Source organism: Trachemys scripta, chromosome 8 (assembly GCF_013100865.1).
Source record: "Trachemys scripta elegans isolate TJP31775 chromosome 8, CAS_Tse_1.0, whole genome shotgun sequence".
Lineage (NCBI taxonomy): Eukaryota > Metazoa > Chordata > Testudines > Emydidae > Trachemys > Trachemys scripta.
This window is the reverse complement of record NC_048305.1, coordinates 86,088,024-86,112,453: the sequence shown is the minus strand read 5'-3', so window position 1 is coordinate 86,112,453 and position 24,430 is coordinate 86,088,024. Positions and strand designations below refer to the sequence as shown.

Below are 24,430 nucleotides of genomic sequence, written 5' to 3'. Positions count from 1 at the left end.
TGCTCTTATTTGCATCATGTTAATCAGACCAGAAGTATTTCCTTACCCAGGGGTTTTTAAGATGTGGAATTACAGACTCCAACTGCAAAACTACATTCGGACTAAATGAATGGGAACAATAATCAGCAACTTTTAGCACTAGCCAATTACTCATCCACATCACTTATGTGGCTATAAATATGTAAGAAAAATTACCACTTACACCTTCCAATTCAGACTGAGTAGAGCAGAAGCTCCCCATTGCAGTGGAAAGCAAAGCGGAATGAGCTGCCCTCTGTTCCTTTGGGCATCTGCACAACATTCTAGAACAACACATAGGGTGCAAAATGGGGGAAGTGACATACTATACCTTTGAGGAATGTGAACTGGAACCTCCAGCTATTCTCCTCTCAAGCATTTCCAAAAGGAAGCATTGAAATATTATTCTGAAATCATTAACTCTAAGAAGACCCTTTATCCTTTTCCCAGGCATTAGAACTATTGCACAATGGATGCAGTTAACTCAACTAATTGCTTTAACGACCCAATAGTGCCCAACATATTGAATAGTGCATGTTGTAAAAGAAATTGCTTAAAATGCATTAAATCTACCATAGTTGTAAGAGATTTAAGCCCTTTATACTTATGTTTTTTAAGAGCAGGACATGACCACACAAACTTAATCCAAATAAAATCTAAATTTATTAACCTATAACATGACTTTTCACAAGGTTAATAATTATATTAAATGATTATGCAAATTGAATATAGATAAATTATCTATGATAAGGTGAAACTTACGCTTGCACATAAAAATACAAGCTATAATCAAAACAGAAAGTCACTTCAATGTGAAATATCTTAATCGCACAACACAAGTGGCATAAAAGGGATACAAAAATAAAATTAGCTGATTAAAATCTAGTTTAGGTGATATTGCCAGACAAGACATGATTGCATATGAACCACATTTCCCATTTATCACATGTCCTGAAACAAGTCGTTTCTCATGAAAGTTTTAGCATAAGAGAAGTTCTGTGCTAGTATCAATAAGTTATTGCTCATTTTCTTTCTACAAATTGAAAATACTCACAAACTAGTGTAATCCAGAGAAAACAGCAGGGCTGGGAATGAAGAGGTCTCGGGTTCTAATCCCAGACCTGCTGCTGACTCGCTGCATAGCCTTGGACAAGTCACTTCACCTTTCTGCATCAGTTTCCCCCTGTGTAAAATGGGGATAATACATATTTGCATTTACAGGGGTGTTGTGAGGACTACTCAGTTAATGTATGAATCTTGCTTTGAACCTGTAAAGCACTGTAACTATAAGTATTATTACAGAAATAAATCAGGCAGCAAAACTCACTACCAAACATCCATTCAATATACTGCGTTACAAAGGAATCACAGTGCATTTCTTAAAGATCATGTCACCAGCATAAACCACAAATCAACATTTCCAAGTAAATTAGGACACAGGGTTGCCTAGCCTATTATTAGTATATGCCCATAAAATTACATAGGCATAGCAAAATGTGCATAAAGATTTAAAATTAATCAAGCACTTCAAACGCTGAACTTTTGTACTGGACCTTCCTTATAGGTGAAACAGGTAATTCAAGCTGTTGCTCTATTGCTGAATTCATTACTTCAGGTAAAGTTATTTCACACTTTGTTTACTGTAAGCATTCCAGCTGAGAGCAGCAAAATTCCCAGGTAACTAGAACTGGGCCAGTATTTCTGCCCCTGCTTCAGCCACATCCAGCATTTCCTCTGTCTGACTTTGCCCCCCCAAACATACAGGGCTCAGTTCTGGGGCAGGGGAAGCGAGGAACTATGAAGCCAGCTTTACAACCCCTTATAATAGAACTTCCGAAGTCCTGGAGCTGGGTGCCGTCCCATGCCAACACCACCAGCTGTGTTTCCGACAAGCTCCCATCCTCTCCATCTTTTCAGATCTGTTCTCCACAAAATGGCAAACACATACACATGTCAGTGATCCAAATCCCACAAACCCTCAAATGTAAGTCTTCTGTATTACACCTCCTCAAAATCTAAAGGTTTGGTTCCCTCTCCAGGATGGCTGTGTGTCAATCTATCATAAAGAAACCAAGAGCACAATGATTTTAAGTAAATGAGGTTTGTTAGGAAAAAAGAGAAATTTAGATGAACATAGAATCAACCATATGAAAACATTTCTAGCCCAAAGTTGGGGAAAGTTAATCTACACAAGTATGAACTGTCTTTCCTGACTGATGTCCTTTTGGATGTCAATTTGCTTTCCATTGAGTTGATTTTGGACTGTGCCTGAAGTAATGTATTCCATCCTCTCTGGACCCAAAATTTAATGAGACATGACCCAGGCTTCCCAATAATTCTATTTTGCCAATAATTTCTATCCTGTATCAAATATGAAATCTTGACAGATGACATTCCATCTGTTACAAGGAAACCCACTATTAGTTAGTTTTACTGGTTCAGAGGGCTTATTGTACTTTAACTTATGTTTTGACTAAATTAGCTAGCACTGTCTAGCTCAGTCTGTTACAAGCACTGGGCCAAATTCAGTTCTGGTGTAAATGGGAGCAATGATTAAATCAATGGGGTCATACTCACTTGCACAGATTCTGAACTTGGGCCTCTGTCTACAAGGAAAAAATCAGATCATCTCATGTTTAAAAAAATGTTTTTTTTAAAATACTCTTATGGCTAGCAAGGTATTGCTGTGCTCTCCCACAATATTTATTGTTAGAGCCACGGGAACCAATTGTGTGTTGCCCTTCCCATACTGCAGTCATTAATACCACTGCAGAAAGGGCACAAAAAATGCTGTCATTCTGATTCAGCAGCACTTTATATTGGTGTAAATGACTATACAAGGTGCAATGCAACAGATAATCAGGCCTACTAATAAATAGACTTCACCACTACAATAAGGCCCCTCTCTACACTTGGAAAATGAGTAGGCAGCCAGACTCCACAGGAGTCTAGTATACTTTCTGAAATGGAGGTTTAAAATACGGTAAATAGTTAGCCCCCCCCAAAAGCCCTGTGATGCTGTATGATTGATGATGACCATTTATATCATTGTTGCTACCAGTTTTATACAATTGCAAAAAATCTTATATAAAAAGTAGGTCATGTAAGATATCAATGGAAAAGCTGTAATCTGCTAAGTTAATCCTACTTATATGCATGTTTCATCTTTGTATCTGAAGTAATGACTATTTGCTATTTGTATCTCAAACATGTGTTTTGTTCTGGGGTGACACCCACAAGGTAGTTTTATATCCTCTCTAGCCAGCCCAATGTCGATGAACCATTCAGGGAGATCAGCTCTTCAATGAGTCTTCCTACAGCTGCCTCAGCCAGCAAGGAGCCAAGGGCCACCCGTGATTCAGCAAAAGAGGTAAGATCATGTGATGTGGACATGTGACCTCAGACTCAATCTTCGTCAGTAATTTTCCATACAAAGGGGCTGTGGGCTTTGTTTGGGACAGTGAATTTCCATGTACATGGCAGAGGATATAAAAGACACCTGAGACATCTCCATTTTTTGCCTCATTCCTGTACCAATTCTCTGGACTGTGGATTTACACCTAAAATGAGTATTTTGAACAATGGACTGAGGACCATCCAATCTTTTGGAAGTTACCAAAGAGACTTTTGCAAGCCAGCAGTCTATTCCATCACTGCTACAAACATGATAAGGACTTTGCAATCATTTTTATGTATATTATCTATTAACCATTTATAACTATACTTTTCTTAATAAATCTTCAGTTAGTTTACTAAGGATTGTCTGACAGTGTGATATTTGGGTAAGATCTGAGATACATATTGACATGGCAGGTAAGCATCTGATCCTTTCAGATGAGTAGACCCTCACATATGGTGAATTCGGTTTTCAGTAACCTCTCACTACATTAGACCTGTTTGTCTGGATAGGAGCCCAGGACCAGAATACATAAAAGGGACTGTATTAGGCTTCTTGTTAACCAGTGTGCTGCTACAGAAGCTCTTTTGCTACCGGTTTGGTGAATCTAATTATAGAATAAACCACCAGTTTGTGGGGATTTTCTGCCCTGTTTCTTGCAATCTTCCCTGAAGTGGCACTCTCAGTGTAGTCCATCCCAATGACCAAGCTGTTTCAAATTTCATTTGAGTAGAGGATAGGGCAGAGGAGTCTGATGATTGACATTTGTTATCATTCATATCACTCTTCTTGATTACACAAGGGCCAAGTGCTCAAATAACTTGTGTGCTTACATATTCTGTATTCTTCTGAACCACTGCTTCCGCTGCAGCTTAGCAAATAAAACTTGATTCCAATTACTTATAGCACGACTGCAAAAACATCTGGTGAGCACAGATTTTTTTTTTTTTTTTTAAAAAAAACAGGTGTCTACAGCAGTTCAATGAGAGATATTAAAAAGTGAAACAGCTCAATACTAATAATGCCTGACTTTCTGAAATGAGGGCAACTGTTCCTTCATGACACATAGGTAAGACAGCTAAATAATTCCATGCCCAGGAGACTTAATGAGTCAGTGGGTTATTTTTCCCCAATTGCATACCCTGAGATAACTGTGGTGCATTAATATAAGCACTACAGATCAAGATGTTGAAAAGGAACATGAATTATAGGTTTATAAAACATATGGTATTTTAGTGAGCTGCGAGGACAAGCCAACAAAACAATTTAATGAGTACTCCCAAAAGCAGGAGAGATTTACAAGTTTTAGAAGATTCAGTTTCACTGGTTTTTCTATATTACTTTAGAATAAGATAAACGTCAGTAGGAATAAGTGGCTATTCAAAGAAAGCAAAGAGTAGAAAACAGAAGTGTAATGGAACCACTATCCTTTAAGGCTTTCAGAGAAAATTGTGCATCTGTTTGAAGGATATAGGGGGATTTTAAGTCAAGATGGGCTGAACCAGACAAATTCAGGCTATATCTTTAACATAACAGATGAATTTTTTATAGTGGAATTGCTACAAATTCCTTTCTATTGGAGACCTTTCAATACTCACCACTGTACAGACTAGCAGACTGCAATTATGAGAACTCTTCCTTAACCTGGGTAGAAATGTTCTGATATAGGTCAAATTGTATCTGATGTTCATTGGGAAATCATCTCATTAAGGGAAGCTCCTGTAATATCAAACAGTACTTTAAAGTCTAAGCTGTGAACGTCCATGTATCACAAACACATTGTGTTTTATATTACTTGGATTATATCTTGAACACCCTTAATTATATTAGTAGTGTAATCTACTCTGTATTTAGCAGAGATTAATAAAAAGGCCAGAAAGTTGTATGGAACACTGTGAAAGGGTGCAGAGGCACTTTGTCCATGGCAAATGTATTAACCAGGCTTACGAACAGGACTAGGTGGGAGAGGCTACTTAGAAGGCAGTACGATTAATTCGGGGCCACAATCCTGAGTTCCATGACCTGGGAAACACAGTTACAATCTGATGTTTTAAATGGTTGTGTATTGCCCAAAACATGAAATTTGCCCAGACACACACAAGTTATCAAATGATTAACCCAGTAGGTTTTTGCTGAATGACTTCACCAGCCTATAAACAGTTAAAAGGATAGTGAGAACAAAGGAAGTGATGTGGAGTACTTTGTTATTTGCTTGTGTCTTCAATAAAACTGTTCGATGAACAATGTTTTAATAATCACAGGCCCTTTCATTGATTCAAAGTTACAAATATAAATGGTAGCTTTTGGATATGAAATTTATTTGTTTCACAGTAGGATGCCTGGGGAGCCTATACAGATACACTGGCAGGGAATCCATTTAAAAAAGGAAGAGCACTGAACCAAACAACAGGTATAAACGATTGATGTCAGCTAACTGTACTTACTGTAGGCGCCTCAGAACTAAGAAAGGCCTTTGGTGAGCCATGATAACATCTCTGACAGCTTTCAACTGGCAATGTTCCAGTTTAATACACTGTAACAAATGTTTTTCCTGTCTCTTGAATGATAATTGTATTACATAAATAAAACAATTGTTGCTACATTTACCCCTATGGAATTCAAAACAGATTACATACCAAATGTTAGAAAATAGTGCAGATTTTTAGAGTAAGACTCTTGTGGCATATCAAGAATTAGATAATACAGTTTGAATCTATGTCAAGATTTGTTGTTATTTAGAACCAATGACCAAAATATTTCATATTTGCATGTGAATATGGTACTACCAACTTCATTAGTGGACTAGCCCCAGGATAGGAGTATATTGATCCAAAACATGTGCTCGTATCATGATTAAATTATCGTTGGCATGTCCTGGAGGAATGGGGAGGACCGCTCTTTGCTCTGTTCACTAGTTTAATAAAATACAGAATGTGGTAACAGAAAACAACAAAAATGTAAGCGAGCAAAAACAAATCCACACTTGAATAACAGTTTGTTTACTGTTTATTGATATTGCCAACCAAGAACACTGACTAGCAGTTAAACCAAAATAGCCATATTTGATTATTAGTACTTGTCCTGGGCCACAAGGTAGAGAAATTAAATTCATTCATGAAATGACCTTCAATAGGAATATAAAATGCAGGCAAGCTAGACCTGGATTCTGCTGCAAGATCCACTGGTTTCTATAGCATTCTGGTATGGCAAATGCAAATTTCTGCTGCAGATTAACAAATTGAAAAACTGAGATTTCTATTGTATTAGATATGAAGAGTAATACAATCAGTACAGAGGTCCTCATTTCATAGAACATTCATTTGTTTTATAGAGTGGTCACATTTTCAATATGCTGCATATTTTCTTATCCATGAAGGGGACTGATGATTAGCAAAAGACAGTTTGAATTCTTGGCACCCAGGAGGGAGGCGGGTCCTCTTTCCCTCCCATTATGAGGGAACTGACTTTAAATTCAAAAGAAAGAGGGAGGGGATTGAACTCCTCATTGCCCTCCCTTTCAATAGCAAGGAATCAGCACATTATCTGGCTATTTCTGCTAAAATGAGATCAGTAGTAAAATAATGAATGATGCCACTGGGCTTCAGAGTCATCCTCCCATTGGGATAATTTGGGCAATTACACCTCTCAGGATATTGTTTGAGGCAGATTCAGGAAAACAACGCTGCACCTGTTTACATTCAATTTACATCAGGGAGGCTCTTAGCAACCATAAGGGCCAGAAAGTTAATGATTTTAAAATCAAAAGTTTGAATTCTAAAGCACACTTCTGTGGCAGATGGTGAATAGCAACATATTTTGTGGCTACAGAACACACAGAGCCCTACTTACACGTATATGTCACTCCACTTTAAAAGACAGGCTGAAAGCCACATTCTGCACTAGCTAAAGCTTCCCTGTAGTATTCAAGGGAAGCAGTAAGTACAGCATTGTACAATATTCCAACGTGGAAAGGACAGAACAGAGATCAGTGACAAGACCAACGCAGAAAGGAAAAAGATGCAATTTCCAGGTCAGCCAAATGGGGGGGGGGGAGGGAAAAGAGTACTTAGAAGCTTAAATCTGACTCTCTGCTTTCCATTACATAATAAAGCATTTTCATTTAAGGCATCCTCCCTATCTAAATTAGACTTGCTATTACTATAGAATATCTGTGATCAACTCTATGTTTTGTAAAACATACTAAATGAACCATATAAGCAAGGGTGTAATTAGAACAGCCACAATATAAATGGAAAGAAATTTTATTACATGGCTTATTATATAAGGAGTACCATCTTTCCCAAAGCACCACTGCTGTTAATGAGGTGTTCATGAGCCTTAGCAACTTTTTCCAATGGATATTCAGGGCCAACTACAGGTTTAAGCCAGCCAGCTTCTATACCAGCAAGAAGCGCGGTTTCACATTCATGCATCCACTTCTGTATAGTGAAGATAGTATTTACTGTAAGTCATGTGCACTTTTAAAGTATATTAGATGTTTATACAAAGTTTTAATCCAAATTTCACAATTAAAATGCATTTTATTACATTTCTGAGATTTATCATAATTCTTCTACGTGTTCATTTAGAAAAATAAAATATATAATCTAATAAAATTGTACCCTTACACCTCAAATCAAACCCAACTATGCTATTTTGCTAAACATTTAATTTGCTTATTCTAATAACTTATAAACTTTTAGTTTATCTCCTCTAAGTAAATTCTTTGAACTAAAAATGCCTTACCTTAGTTGCACAAAATAGACTAACTCCTATTATGCTGGATTCTTTCATCATAGTGTCCCTGGGGTTTATTTCAATTGGACCTCTACTCCCCACGATCTGATACAAAAAAGTTTTAAAAGAAAAAAAAAAAGAGACACTTAATCCAAACATTTTTCAACGAATTATAAACTTAATTTGAAGGCAATGACAGAGAAAATACTTACCATCACCCTTCCTCCAGGTGACAGTAGTTGTAAATCAGTGGCAAGATTAACATTAGCTAGCATTTCTATTATCACATCAACTCCCCGCACATCACTGAATTCCTACACAGAATATAAAAAGAGATAACCAACTGAGAAAAATTCACATTTGGGTGTCTGTATATTTCACAGGCTGTAGGTAACCTGGAGTTTCTACATGTTAAGTCTGACATATCTAATGCAATTCTGAAAGTCTATCTTCATCATATTGTGACTTGCTGGGATCTCAGTTTCTAAATGCTCCCTCCCTTCATGAGATAGTAAAGCAAATAGGAAACACAGCTAATACAAGTACTATAGTACAAACTCTTTATCATGAAAGTTGAACTTATAAATGTAGAATTATGTACCAAAAAAAGAGCTGCTTTCAAAAATTAAACAATGTAAAATTTTAGAACCTGCAAGTCCACTCAATCCTACTTCAGCCAATCGCTCAGACAAACAAGTTTGGTTATAATGTGCAGGAGATAATGCTGCCCACTTCTAGTTTACGTCACCCGAAAGTGAGAACAGGCATTCACATGGCACTGTTGTAGCCAGCGCCGCAAGATATTTACATGCCAGATGCGCTAAAGATTCTTATGTCCCTTCATGCTTTAACCACCATTTCAGAGGACATGCGTCCATGCTGATGATGGGTTCTGCTCAATAATGATCCAAAGCAGAGCGGACCAACGCATGTTCATTTTCATCATCTGAGTCAGATGCCACCAGTAGAAGGTTGATTTTCTTTTTTGGTGGTTCGGGTTCTGTAGTTTCTGTATCTGAGTGCTGCTCTTTTAAGTCTTCTGAAAGCATGCTCCACATCTCATCCCCCTCAGATTTTAGAAGGCACTTCAGATTCTTAAACCTTTGGGTTGAGTGTTGTAGCTATTTTTAGAAATCTTACATTGGTACCTTCTTTGCACTTTGTCAAATCTGCTATGAAAGTGTTCTTAAAACAAACATGTGCTGGGTCATCATCCGAGACTGCTATGATGTGAAATATATGGCAGAATGCACGTAAAACAACAGGAGACATACAATTCTCCCTCAAGGAGTTCAGTCACAAATGTAATTAATACTCTTTTTTTTTTTTTTTAAACAGATCAGCAGCAGCATGGAAGCATGTCCTCTGGAATGGTAGCGGAAGAATGAAGGGGCATACGAATGTTTAGCATATCTGACAGAACTACAAAAGTGCCACGTGACGCCTGTTCTCACTTTCAGGTGACATTGTAAACAAGAAGCGGGCAGCATTATCTCCTGCAAATTTTAACCAAACTTGTTTGTCTGAACAAGTAGGAGGATTGAGTGGACTTGTAGGCTCTAAAGTTTTACATTGTTTTATTTCTGAATGCAGGTCTTTTTGGTACATAATTCTACATTTGTAAGTTCAACTTTCATGATAAAGAAATTGCAATACAGTACTTAGGTGAATTGAAAAATACTATTTCTTTTGATTCTATTTCAGTGCAAATATTTGTAATCAAAAATAAATATAAAGTGAGTACTATACACTTTGTATTCTGTGTTGTCATTGAAATCAATATATTTGAAAATGTAGAAAACACCCAAAAATATTTAATAAATTTCAATTGGTATTCTATTGTTTAACAGTGTGGTTAATCACGATTCATTTTTTTTTGAGTTAATTGCATGAGCTAACTGCAGTTAATTGACAGCCTTAGTGATGATTAAAGCTAAGATTTAGTCATGGGTATTTTTGGTAAAAGTCATGGACAGGTCACGAGCAATAAATAAAAATTCAGTCCATGACTTTTACCAAAAATACCCCTGACTAAAACTCTACTTCTGGGGCCCCACTGTCTGGGAGCCCCTGCTGGGGGGGAGAGAAGGGGCAGCCTGATCCAGTGCTGGGGGTTGACTGCCACCCCGGGACTGCTGCTCGGGCAGTCCCCAGGGCACCCCCAGGACCACTACTTGGGCAGTCCCTGGAGCCAACCACACCGGCTGTTTTTCCGGCGGTCCCCAGAGTCAGCTGTCTGGGGCCGCCCGAGCAGAGGCCAGTGTGGCTGGCTTCGGGGCGACCCCCAGGATCACTGCTCGGTCGCTCTCTGGGGCCTCCCTCAGGACTGCTGCTCGGGCGGTCCGCAGGACCGCCGGAGAGCTGGCCCCAGGTCGCTCCAGCAGCAGCTGGTGTGGCTGGACACTGGGCGCCCGAGCAGTGGGAAGTCACGGAGGTTGCAGAAAGTCACAGAATCCATGACCTCCGTGAAAGAATCGCAGTCTTAGTTATGATTTAATATTCTTGGTATCCATATCTTTAAAATTAACAATTCTCCTTTGAGCAGAAATTAAAAGGTTGTGTAGATTTTGCTCAAATGGCAGACCCCTACGGAACCCTAATCTTGGTTCAAAAGAAAAATATAAAGAGCTGTTTACCGAATGTTTCATTTCATAAAAGTTACCAATAGAAAATATCTATCTAGTTCATCTGGCTGCCATCACAGGATTGCCATCTATAGTACATTTTCTAGTCAATTAAAAGGAAGACAATTAATAGAAACCAAAATGGATTTTGAATATTTTAATGGAAGGAGAAAGAGGGTGAAAGATCTATGAAACTTTCAATCTGGTAGTAAATTACCTTAATCTTATCAACGTAATCAGCTTCTCTGTGATTAAACATTTTGTGGGCTCCATTTCTCAAAACTATGTTCATTCCTTCTTCAGTTCCAGCTGTGCCTAAAACCTTTAAACCATAAGCTCTGGCAATCTGGCATGCTGCTATTCCAACCTGGAAAAATGAATTACATTTCCCTTTACCATTTATTTTCCCACTCTTAATATAAATATCTCCTATCAGTGACTCAGTACTTTACATGTCAAATTAACTTAAAATATGTTTTTATGCATAACAAATCACTAGCATAACTGAAACAGTATTTTGATTTACATTCACACACACACACACCACATTGTGTACTAGTAAAGGTGCTGCACACACAACACACCTGACACAAAACCAAGGAAGTGAAAAGTTAAGCCATGTAACAGTATATATGATCTTTTCTTCCCACCGACAGACACTACTAACATGATCACCATATACCACACATGGTGTATCACAACCTTGACTCTTAACTGCAGAATAGGTCCATTTAGGATCTCATTCCCCAGACTCCCAACATTACCACAAACAGACGAGACTCCCTAGTCTCACTGCCCCTTCTGCTGAATCCTGAGAAACCACACTCTAGTTTCAGAAAGCCAAAGGAAGCCCTGCAAAGTGTAGTTGCCAGATATTGTGAGGACCCAGAGAAAACTCCCAAGCAGGGAAGCCTCAGAGAGTAGCAGATTTTGGAGGGGGAAGTAAGCACACGAGCCTCCATTTTTAGGCAGCAAGTAAAACCACTGGAAGCCTGGTCAGACACTGATGCTGCCAAATAAACATCTGCATTCCCTACCACCACATCCTCTCATCCCTGCTTTATATTTCAGTTGGTGGTGAGAGGTGTTTTATTAGTGCCAAGCAGATGTAAAGTCTTTTTAGTGCCGGAGGACAAGCAGGCTTCAAGTCCATGAGGCACATCACAGTCTCAGCCGGCTCACACTGACTGCTTACATGGTGTGCAGAACACAAAAGAGAAACGAAGAACAGTATGCACAAAACTCTTCCTCTCTTTTGGGGTTACTCTCAACCTGGTTCCTCCTAAAAAGGCAGGTTCTGCAACCTATCCTGACCAGTCCTGGAGACAGACACTTCCTCAGCTATTGGTAGCAAACTGCCTCATTCCATTTCTGTTACCAACAGAATTCCATCTGCTGCCATTTATGGCTCTGCTAATGAAACTTGCACCCAGGAGTGTTATGTAAAGTAAACGAACTGCCTTCCCCATAAGAAATCCTCATGACCATCACTCTTGCCAGGGGCTTATCAACTGACCTATTTGAAAAACCGAAGTCACCTTTGACATTTACATTTCAAACTAACACACGGCATGACTAGATTATCTCAACATCCAAAAGTTGTTCAATGAACAACCTGAAAAGAATGCAAGATTTAAGGATCATTGTAGAAGCGTATGTCAGTGAAAGACCTACCACAAACATCCACACTTATCACTATAGTATGTGTCTCTTTGCCTACTCTCTTCTCACTGCACTTGCAAATGTTTTTGTAACCGTCTGCAAATCTATAGAGGATAATCTTATTTGTGGACCATGTCATTGTAAAGCAAAAACATGTGTGTGTTCCCAGAAGCATATAAAAGAAGTGGAAACAGAAAATCAAAACTCAATTTATGAAAATAAAGAAAAAACATATTGCTGAACATCCTTCTAGTCTAGTATATTACAAGAGATCCGAGTTTTCTCTCATGTGAGACTTTCATAATCAGCCTTTTGCAGCCAACCGAGTAACTCAACAAAACTTGGCCAGCTCGCAACAGTTTTTCCAGCCACTGGAAAGGGGAAATAGAGGCCACTTAAAGTTTAACTATTCCCTCTTACTCTACCTCAGCCTTCTTGTTTATTCAGCAGAGCCAAAGGTTAGCCTTTTGTAAATAGAGAAGCTAGTTGGGAAAACTTAAAGTCCATTCAGGTATGAGATTATCTCCTCCAATATCTCCCATTTTCTAGCTAGGTTACAGTTAATGGGTGAGAAACAGCACAGAAAGTCCCCTTCCAGCCAGTGAGCATTTCTTGCACAACTAAGGACAGTTTGCCTAATTTTTCAAAACACAACTTTTCCTTTAACTTTTCTCTGAGGCAGACTAGCTGTATGGCTCCTGACCCAGCTTCTGACCATTCTCCACTTTGTGATTACACCATGGGATACCCTACATATGATCTAGTTGAGTTCATATGACATCAGCACTTGGGGCCATATGTGGTAATTTGTGCAGTTTCAGGCTGCTATATTTTGGATGATAGGATTTAACTTTAAGTGTAAAGAGCCTTCATGGCAGAGAACCATTTGCCTTAGAACCAATCACAAAAATAGATACACAAAATACTTGCTAACTTAAGTTTTTTCAAAATACTTACTCCTCCACTTGCCCCATGGACTAGCACAGTTTCCCCTGGTTTGGCATGCCCTCTAGAAGAGGAAATGACAGATATTGAACTATTTAATACATTATAACTTGAGCAGATCCTATGCATTGTCTAGCCATAAGATGTAGATGGGTTATATGAATTAAATATAAATCTTCTTAGATCACATTCAATGCGCCTAATTTTCCTCTCTTTAGTTTTACACTGAGTTAGTCCTGATTCCTTCTGGGATTAGAGAAGAGAATCGGTTCTTATCTCTTAATTCTAAAAGCGCTCATTCCTGAATGTAAATATAGATATAAGCTACAACAATGGGAGTACCAGTTTCATGGTTGGTATAGGTGTGTATTAACACCAGCCTAATATTCAAAACAACATTTTCTTCAACTTTAGTCTTCCAGGTTTTAAAATAATCTATCCATACTTTTTCAAAGGATAAACTAGATTGCCCAATGCTTTGTTCTACGCATTTATCTAGACTGGATTCCCAGTCCTGATCTCTTATCCCCTAGCTGACAAGGCACTCTTGTCTATCACTATAGTACAGATTTATGAATCAATACCATGGTGATTGGCAGGGTTAAATACTTAGATGAGCTAGTAGGAGTTCTGCCAACATCTCCTGAAGACAGAGGTGATGGAAAGATAGGTTACGCAACTGCAACCCCTCGGTTCAATCAAGAAGCAGAAATTATGTCTGAAACAAGTCCTATCTAGTCCTTCTTAGAGATAGTGGTGAAGTAAAGAGGGGTAGAAGGAGGAAAACAACTAACTCATTTCTTTCAGTGTATATACTTTTTTATTATATAGAGTGCCCATCCCAGTTCTGGGTGCCCCACATGCACTCTTAAAAATACATTCTTAAAAAGAAAAAGACGGTCAATTACCTCCAGATCACAACCCTCTGACAATAATGTAGGCAACACATTTAATTTAACCCTCCAACGGAATCCCCACCAAAGTCCTCCTCCCATCACTACCCTACCTAAGAAGTCTCCCATCTCTTTATGAAAGAGAGAGATAAAATAGGCCTTGCAGTGTGCCCTGAAAAGGTAAGCCATGTAACTGGCTATTATGGAAGGTGTGTCTACTCTATAGTTTGTATTTTAAGTCTTCAAAAGCAGAAGATACAAACAGAGCGTGGCATCTTACTTTTGGAAGAGTGCACGGTAAGCAGTGAAATAGGGGATTCCAATGGCAGCACCTTGCTTGAAGTCTAATTTATCTGACAAGGGGAAGACTGTGTCAGCTGCAGCAACTGTATAATCTGCATAGCCACCAGAGATGGTACCATTAGTAAAAACCCTGTCACCTTTCTGGCAGGAAAAAATAAAAAAGGTTTAGACACAAGTTCCAAGTACTTTAGTCAAAGTTTGTTATGTAACACTTCTGTAAAAGTTTTATATATAATTATCTTCCCGAAAGGATTTTATAAAAGTCAAGGAAGTGAAATCTCTGCAACACAATTTTGTATATCCAGATTTCAAAAGGTGTGTGTGCAGATTACATCCTGGGTTCTATATCGTCACACACAAAGCTACTGCATGATTAAGGTGATCATTAATGAACCTGAATTCATCCAGCTGGACTCCACAAGGAATATGTTAGAAACATTTTACAAGCTTATGAAAAGCACTTAAGCAGTTTTTGAAGCCTGAGAAGTATACATTCTTAACAGGAATAGTTATTGGTAATAGTTATTGTTGGGAGTCCTTCAACAGGATAAAATCACAACCTCCACACCAAGTGGGCTGTGTGAGAAACAGGGAATAATACACATCCCAACACACAGGGTGTTTTAACACTTATTTCCAGCCCTGCCAGCTACCGAGTATCAACTACTTTGGCACCGGTTGTGAGCTGCATATAGCACATCCCAGTTCTTAGAACATGGTAATTTCATGTTTTGTACAATTTTTCCTCAGTTCTGTACAGTCAGACTTGTGGGTGTCTGACTTTCAAAATCACTGTATGATTATCTTAGTACCTGCATAGCATGTAAATCCCTGCACTTTGATTTGCTGACACCTAATATTAGCCAGAGAGCCAAGATCTGCATAATTGCTATGTGGCTATTTCTTACATACCATCAATATGCAAATCTCTCTATTCTGATTGGCTCCTCTATTAAGCCCTTTCAAGCTGTTTGTCTGCAACTATTGCTCTCATCTTCTTTCCCATCAGTTTAAGCAGAAAATGACAAAATTTACATGAAAAACTAAAAGCAAAGAAAATGGAGCTGTCAATCTGCTGAAACAAAAAGTGTTTTGTTTATTTTTAAAGTTAACACCTCTGCCTTATTTTCCATCTCCAGGCCAGCAAGGCTCTTGTCTCCTCAATAACTGTCATATATGACTTCAGAATAGGAGAATCCCAACTCTCTACCCAATACAGTTTTTAAACAATACATATTCTGCTGTTAGTCTTTGGTCAAGAATCTTACTCACCTGTAAGGAAATAAAAGAGAAGGCCAATTAAAAAACCCCCCACACATTTATCTTTTAACAGCCAAGATATGGTTTAACCAAAGGGCAGCAGGTGAAATATAACCATGAGACAGCAGCTGAGTATATAAACATTGTTATCAGTAGATACACCTTTCATTTTTTTCCCCTTCATTTTAAGTCTGAATATTAAAAATATCAGCAAAATAATCTCAGGGTCCTTCCTGTCAGTCCAGGACGATGATGACAATAATTACAGCAATCTTGACATTTATAATACACCTACAATGCTTCAAAAATGTTTTTGGATTAAGACTGCGTAAACAAAACCCAATCCTGCAAGCAGCACCATGCAGTCAGGCTCCTGCACCGATGCTGAACTCCACAGATCTCTATGGGGCTCTGTATGGGTGTAAGAGACAGCCCTGCAGAGCTGCTTGTAGGAATAGGGCCACTAATTTGACCCGGATGCATGCATTTCATGGCCAATTAGAGGTCTCCAAAACCCAGAGGAAATTCTGACAGGCCATAAATTATAGAGGTAGCAGTAAGTACTGCAACAATAATGTAGGGAAAGCATAAGCAATCAATTAAAAAAGGAACAGAATATAATACCTTGAATACAGTTACATGCTCCCCAACAGCTTCAATTACTCCAGCAACATCTGTGCCAGGAGTGTAAGGTAAAGCTGGTTTTCTAGCATGAGTACCAGAACGAATATATGTCTCCACTGGGTTTACACCACATGCATGGACTTTGATTAAGACCTGAAGAGAAAATGTTATTTGTTACATATCATTACAATCACCATAATTTTGCATCAACAGCTTAGTATTATTAAAGCAATTGACTTGACTATTAAAGAGCCCTTAGTATGGATGTGAAACAATTTTGGAAAGTCTTTTGTATTCAATATGTAGACTGCATTAGAATAACAAAACTAATTAGTTAAATCTGATGCCTGTGGTTTTATTTATGTATATGCTGCTCAACCTACTCATATTCAGAATTAAGATGGTTCTGCTTTGGACACTCACTCAATTCATACTCAAGTCATTACCATTCAGTGCAATTATCTTAGTTTACATCTATCATTTCCACCTGATTTTCTTTCGGATTCGGCAATAAGACATCTGACAGGAGCTTAAGCACTTCAGGTCCACCAAATTCAGAAACTCTGACAGCTCTCATCACATTTCTTCCAGTTGCCATAGTGAACTGAATATCAGAAGATGAGAAAATATTGCATTAACTTCACAATCCAGTTTTCACTTCAGAGGGAAGGGATCAAACTCCCTACATTTAGACAACAGTTTAAATCAGGGGCTCACTACTGATTTCTTTTCATAGAAAAGATGGTCTTTCATCTTACAAACCTTGCAAACGAAGAGTGTTACCACCATCTCCCATGGGAATGTGTGGGCTTTAAAGTGAATCACACATGTAAATAACTACATTAAAAACATGAGTTGTCAAGACTCCTTCCCCACTCTGAACTTTAGGGTACAGATGTGGGGGCCTGCATGAAAACTTCTAAGCTTAACTACCAGCTTAAATCTGGTCTGCTGCCACCACTCCCAATGTGCTAATTCCCCTCCCTGGTTAGCCTTGAGAGACTCTTCACCAATTCCCTGGTGAATACAGATCCAAACCCCTTGGATCTTAAAACAAGGAGAAATTAACCATCCCCCCTCCTCTCTCCCACCAACTCCTGGTGGATCAAGATCCAACCTCCTTGGATCTAAAAAACAGGGAAAATCAATCAGGTTCTTAAAAAGAAGGCTTTTAATTAAAGAAAAAGGTAAAAATCATCTCTGTAAAATCAGTATGGAAAATAACTTTACAGGGTAATCAAACTTAAAGAGCCCAGAGGACCCCTCTCTAGCCTTAGGTTCAAAGTTACAGCAACCAGAGGTAAACACCCTAGTAAAAGGTACCTTTACAAGTTGAGAAAACAAAGATAAAACTAACACGCCTTGCCTGGCTGTTTACTTACAAGTTTGAAATATGAGAGACTTGTTCAGAAAGATTTGGAGAGCATGAATTGATGTCTGATCCCTCTTAGTCCCAACAAAACAAAGAGCACAAACAAAAGCCTTCCCCCCACCAAGATTTGAAAGTATCCTGTCCCCTTATTGGTCCTTTGGGTCAGGTGTCAGCCAGGTTATCTGAGCTTCTTAACCCTTTACAGTTAAAAGGATTTTGGAGTCTCTGGCCAGGAGGGATTTTATAGTATTGTACACAGGAGGGCTGTTACCCTTCCCTTTATAGTTATGACATGAGTGCAGTGGTTCCCATATTAGATATCATGCAATAACATCTTGAGCAGGGTTTCTCAAAAAGGGGTCGCCGCTTGTGTAGGGAAAGCCCCTGGCGGGCCAGGCCAGTTTGTTTACCTGCCCCGTCTGATCGCGGCTCCCACTGGCCACGGTTCACTTCTCTGGGCCAATGGGAGCTGCTGGAAGTGGTGTGGGCCGAGGGACTTACTGGCCGCCACTTTCAGCAGCTCCCATTGGCCCGGAATAGCGATCTGCGGCCAGTGGGAGCCGCGATCGGATGGATCTGCAGACAGGGCAGGTAAACAAACCGGCCCGGTTCGCCCAGGGCTTTCCCTACACAAGTGGTGACCCGTTTGAGAAACCCTGATCTTGAGGGAAATGCATTGTACTTTGGGGCTCCTTGTTGCATTTTACAAAATGAATTTCCAACTTCACTGATTTAAAAAAAAAAAAAAAAAAGGTCATACAGTGAGTATTCAGCCAGGGTCTAAAAAGTAGATTTCCAGCTTCTCTTCCTGCTTGTTATTTAAGACAACAAAAAGCTCCTTGCTCATCAGCCCTCAAAAATAAAAGGTACAATGGGGAATTAAAATATATTGGAGGAAACCAGAAAAATTGAATACATATGTATCCTGAGGAGTACAGTTAATGTATCTAAAAGCTAGCTTGACTATGCATGTTTGTGAAGTATTTTAAGAACATCAAGAAAGGCATACACTGACAGGAATGTGGGAAAAACAGGGCAAAGGTACATTAGTCAGACAGATAAGGAGCTAAGACAATTCTTCCTTTGGATCATGACAAAGGTCCAAGTCTTAGAGGGCTATTCAATCTTACACTTTCCCATGCCCTCCTCCTCAACATATAAATTACATCAATTTACCAAAGGGTAATTTACACAACCATATATTTGGCTTTCTATACAAATGTATAAAATACAGCCATGCCTAAATGCCCTGTTTCTAACACTAATCAGAAAGGACAAGTTAAGCCACAAAACATAAGAACTAAGGCCCCAATTTTGTAACTGGAGCTACAGTGGCAAACTCTTACAGGCCCACCATCCATCTGCTGGAATCCGATTGCAGAATCAGGGCCTAAGCTAGAAGTGCTAGCTCAGTACTCAGCCCAGCCCAGTAGACAGGCATGGTTTAGAGCTGGCTGCAAATGGCAATTTCTGTTCTGTGGGAAATGCCAAAATAAAAAAAAATTGGTTCATACAGTCAACTTTTTTTTAGCTTGTATTGAAGATACATAAATATTATGTAATGTTTATATTAATGTTTTAAAATAATGAAGACTATACAAAACATTTCAACATTATAGAAGTGAAACTGATATTTTCCACATCACAAGTTGACAAATATTTCTCTCTGAAACCATGTCTCATCATATTGGTTAACATTTAAATTTCCACTATAATAAAGACGCAACTGCTTTAATATATACTGCACCATGATATTCTCAAAGCACAGGTACTTTTGAAGTTATGAGTACGGGAACAGAAAAAAAATTGTATAAAAAAATAATCTTAAAAAAAAAGTACAGGAGTACTTGTGGCACCTTAGGCCTTGGCTACACTTACCCGCTAGTTCGACAGCTGGAAATCGAACTTCTGGGTTCGACTTATCGCGTCTAGTCTGGACGCGATAAGTCGAACCCGGAAGTGCTCGCCGTCGACTGCGGTACTCCAGCTCGCCGAGAGGAGTACCGCGGAGTCGACGGGGGAGCCTGCCTGCCGCGTGTGGACCAAGGTAAGTTCGAACTAATTCGAACTAAGGTACTTCGAACTTCAGCTACGTTATTCACGTAGCTGAAGTTGCGTACCTTAGTTCGAATTAGGGGGGTAGTGTAGACCTGGCCTTAGAGACTAACAAATTTATTTGAGCATAAGCTTTCATGGGCTACAGCCCACTTCATCAGATGCACAGAATGGAATATATAGTAAGAAAATATATATACATACAGTAACTCCTCACTTAACATCCTCCCGCTTAACGTTGTTTCGAAGTTATGTCGCTGCTCCACTGGGAATATGCTTGTTTAAAGTTGTGCAATGCTCCCTTATAACGTCGTTTGGCTGACTTTACAAGGGAGCATTGCACAAGTTCCTCTTCTCTCCCTCCTCCCCTCCCTTCCTCCCTCTCAGCACTTCCCCTGCCGCCAAACAACTGTTTGGCAGCACTTAGGACTTTCTGGGAGGGAGGGAGCAAGTGGGGTAGCTGCCACCCCCCCACTCCCCAGCAGGCAGGGCCACCCAGAACACAGGGGCTTTAGAGGCTACAGGGCCCTGGGCTAAGGGGGCCCCGGCCTGCAGCTCTAAAGCCCCTTTTGGAATGCGGCCCTACAAGCACGGGCCAGAGGACTCAGGAGGGGCAGGGGCAGCAGCGCAGCCTGCGATCAGAGAGAAGCGGCACTTTCCCCTTCAAAGCAGGCCAGAGAGAAGCAGGAGGAAGGGGGAGGAGCGGGGACGCAGCATGTTCCGGGGAGGAAGTGGCGTGGGGGTGGGAAGAGCCGGGCCTGGAGTGGAGCGGGGATGGAAAGAGGCAGGCCTGGAGCATCCCCCAGCAAAGTCAGCACCTGTTCTTCTGGTGGGAAGCTGCTGCTGCGCAAGGTTCTTCCTAGCATCCTTGCCTGCCTCATTGTCTGCAGTGGGCTGTGCCTATGTGGTGGGCACCTCCCCACCACGGTACAGTACTGTACACTATATAATGCCTTTTGTCTGCCCAAAAAGAGTGTCCTTGGAATGTAATCCCCCCCCCCCGCATTTACATTAAATCTTATGGGAAAATTGGATTAGTTTAACATCATTTCACTTAAAGTTGCATTTTTCAGGAACATAACTACAACGTTAAGTGAGATGTAGTGTATTAAATTGCTCCCCGTAGGAATGTGCTACTTACAGTGTACTACTTACGGCTGCCAGTCCTGGTGCTCTGAGCGGCAATGGTAAGGGGGTGGACAGCGGAGTTGAATAAGGGGCAGGAGGTTCTGGGGGGCAGTCAGGGGACAGGGATCAGTTGGATAGGCGGAGTTGGAGACAGAGGGCTGTCAAAGGGCAGGGCGTGGCTAGGGCTTGGGGCAGTCAGGGGACAGGGGGGAGTTGGATAGGGGATGGGATCCCAGGGGTAGGGGGTGGTTAGGGCAGGGAGTCACACACACAAACTCTGGTGATAAAACAGCTAAATGTAGTAGTTCAAGACAGATACACTAGAACAGGGATCGGCAACCTTTAGCCCATGGCCCACCAGAGTAAGCCCCCTGGCGGGCTGGGCCAGTTTGTTTACCTGCCACGTCCACAGGTTCAGCTGATCGCAGCTCCCACTGGCCACAGTTCGCCTCTCCAGGCCAATGGGGGCTGCAGGAAGCCTTGTGGGCCCAGGGAAGTGCTGGCCGCTGCTTCCCGCAGCCCCCATTGGCCTGGAGCAGCAAACCATGGCTAGTGGGAGCTGCGATCGGCCGAACCTGCAGACACGGCAGGTAAACAAACCGGCCAAGCCGGCCAGGGGGCTTACCCTGGCAGGCAGTGTGCCAAACGTTGCCAATCCCTGCACTAGAACCTCAGTTACAAACACCTCGGGAATGAAGGTTGTTCATAACTCTGAACAAAACATTATGGTTTTTCTTTCAAAATAACTTTACAACTGAACATTGACTTAATACAGCATTGCAACTTTACAGTGCATAAGAAAAATGCTGCTTTTAACTACTGTATCTTAATTTAAATGAAATAAGCACAGAAACAGTTTCCTTACCTTGTCAAACTTTTTTTTTTAATTTTCCCTTTTTTTAGAATATTATGTTTAACATAGTACTATACTGTACAAGTATTTGTTTGTTTTGTCTCTGCTGCCTGACTGGGTACTTCCAGTTCCACATGAGGTATGTACATGATTGACCTGTCAGCTCGTAACTCTGGTGTTCATAACTCTGAAGTTCTACTATATTTTCTTGAATCACAAGCTCCTCTTTATGCCTTTTAATCCTTTAATCCTAAAAGTATGAACATGAATAAAATACATTTGCAAGTTATTTCATTTTTTATTTGAAAGCATAGTCCAGGACATTGGAGACCCTGTTTTGCTTCCATAGGCACTGCAAAATGCATTTATCAGTTTGGGAGTCTGAGAACATCTAAAAAGCAACAAAGAGTCCTGTGGCACCTTAAAGACTAACAGATGTATCGGAGCATAAGCTTTCGTGGGTGACATGCGACTGACGAAGTGAGCATTCACCCACAAAAGCTTATGCTCCAATACATCTGTTTGTCTTTAAGGTGCCACAGGACTCTTTGTTGCTTTTTACAGATCCAGACTAACACAGCTACCCCTCTGAGAACTTCTAATTCTCATTAGCGCTCTCTCGTCTCAGGGTTTATCTATACATGCAGTAGTTATTCCAGAATAAGAATGCCTTTTCCAAATTAGCTTAATCCTCTTTGGAACTGGATTAAGCCACACCAAAACATAATGTTATTCAGGAATAGTTATTGGGCTTTAAATTCACAGCCTACCTTAATCTGGAATAATTTTCATATGTAGACAAACCCAAATTTAAGGATTTTCTATAGTGCCTATTTACACTTTTCCCAGATAAATTAAATCTGCAGCGAGTTCCCTAGCAGACGTCACAGAGTTCTTAAAACATTACCTGTGTGCTCATTAAATGTCTCTTCCGCACACTGTGAGAACACTACACACTTTATATTTTCTATGTAGAAATTTTACACATATACTCTTAACTATAACCGCAATTTCACTTGCAGCCTAGAGCCTAAAAGTTCCAATTGAATAACAGGGGTCTCCACATAAGGGAGCTAGAAATATAGGGCTCCAAGACTGTACACACATTTATTTATACCCTGCTGAAAGTGTATTTGTTATACTTTCAAACCAAAGTTCATTTCCAGGTGCAAGGTTCAGAATTACTCCTGTCTAATTTTCAGTCCTACATTGGAAACTAGGTTTGGCTTCAGAAACACCACACTCAAACAACTAAATGGTGCCCCTGTATATTATTAAGCATCATTCCAAACTGGCTTATTGTTACAGATCCAAACATCCCAATTCCAAAATCATGGGCATTTCATATTCCATAAAATATTTGTAGGTTTTCTAACTCTGCTAAAGTACTGTCTCCCAATTAAAAGAATCAAGACTGTCTCCAGTAACACCTAATAACATATAAGCTGTTGTCCCTAAAACCACCTGTAGGGTTTTCAGAAGGATTGGATCCTCGTATTAAGATATTAAGTCCTTCTAGAAAATTGGTTGTCAAATTGTACAGTTGGCCTCCCTGAGGCAGGTCCAGCAAAATAGATTTTAAATGATAGTCATTTTAAAGATTATAAAAGTAAGGAGTTACAGTGAATTTAAATGCCACTCCTTCAGGCAGCAAAGTAAGTGCTCACATTAGAAGTTTCTGACCCTAACACCTTTGTGCCTCAGTTTCTCCAGCTGTAAAATGGAATCAATTCCTATCTCATATTGGAGTGGTGGGTTAGTTTCAAAGCCTTTTCATAATTTCATTTTGGTGTCTAAACCCACATTCCAGTGTCTAATTTTAAGCACTCAAATTCTATCTAAGGGATTTGCCCATGGAGCCGATACTAAAGCCCAAGGCGCTAGATCCGATGACTTGGTCTGCTCAACCCCCCGGCCCACGTTACACAGCTGGTTCCCCGCAAGGTTTCCTGCCATTGCCCCAGGCAGGGCTCAGGAGGCTGTCGCCGTTTCGAACACCAGCCCGAACACGGGAATGGCCGTCCCGGGGATCCCGGCTCTGAGCTCCGCGTCGGGCCGCCGCCCCCGACAGCCAGGGGTGTGCGCGGACAGGACGCGCCCAGGGAGGAGAGAGCTAGGGGAACCCCCCCCGTGCCTGAGCCGTGGTCCCAGAGCCCAGCCCGCTGGCCCGTGCCCCGGGCTGGTGGCAGCGCCATGAGGCGCTGCCCGGTATCTGCCCGCTACCGAGGAGCGGGTTAGCCCGTTTCCAGCCAAGCGGCCTCGGCCCGGACACGGGACACAGGGAGCGAGAGCCCGGGGGCGCAGGAGCAGGGGTCTCCCTGGGGCTCCCCAGAGACGGCGGGTCTCCGCGCCCTCCCGCTCGGAACCGGCCCTGCCCTCAGGCCCCCCTCAGTTCCGGGCCCTCTAGCCGCCCTGCGACCACCCCCTGCCCCCGCGGCTAACGGCGTAACCCCGCGGGCGCGAGGCCGCCTCACCTCCCGCCGCCCGACCTCCTCAGGTAGCCGCAGCTCCGCCCGCTCGGCACCAGCGCCCCGCCCCGCCCATCCCCAGGCCGTTAGA

The 24,430-nt window shown here is 40.9% G+C and overlaps 1 protein-coding gene across 3 annotated transcripts; it reads right to left on the bottom strand.

The window, feature by feature from the left end:
* Positions 1 to 6,403: 6,403 nt before the first annotated feature.
* On the bottom strand, positions 6,404 to 24,418 carry CRYZ (crystallin zeta). 3 transcript variants are annotated; one of them, XM_034778785.1, is made up of 10 exons: positions 24,346 to 24,366; positions 21,884 to 22,121; positions 16,951 to 17,067; positions 16,464 to 16,616; positions 14,557 to 14,720; positions 13,396 to 13,447; positions 10,994 to 11,143; positions 8,365 to 8,466; positions 8,162 to 8,257; positions 6,404 to 7,854 (listed from the first exon to the last, which is right to left on the bottom strand). In XM_034778785.1, exons 3-10 carry the CDS (start codon positions 17,059 to 17,061, stop codon positions 7,693 to 7,695), a joined length of 990 nt encoding a protein of 329 aa, XP_034634676.1. In that variant the 5' UTR covers positions 17,062 to 17,067; positions 21,884 to 22,121; positions 24,346 to 24,366; the 3' UTR covers positions 6,404 to 7,692. The 3 variants fall into 3 exon arrangements, with proteins under 3 accessions (XP_034634676.1, XP_034634675.1, XP_034634677.1); XM_034778784.1 differs by lacking the exon at positions 21,884 to 22,121 and having other exon boundaries at positions 24,346 to 24,418; XM_034778786.1 differs by lacking the exons at positions 21,884 to 22,121; positions 24,346 to 24,366 and adding an exon at positions 17,846 to 17,973.
* Between the last annotated feature and the right edge of the window lie 12 nt (positions 24,419 to 24,430).

Coding starts and splice junctions, on each gene's coding strand:
- CRYZ (XM_034778784.1), bottom strand. CDS start 17,061: ATGGCAACTGGAAGAAATGTGATGAGAGCTGTCAGAGTTTCTGAATTT. Junction 13,448..14,556: donor TACCGTGCACTCTTCCAAAA/GTAAGATGCCAC, acceptor TTCCTCTTCTAG/AGGGCATGCCAAACCAGGGG. Junction 8,467..10,993: donor ATTACGTTGATAAGATTAAG/GTAATTTACTAC, acceptor TATTCTGTGTAG/GAATTCAGTGATGTGCGGGG.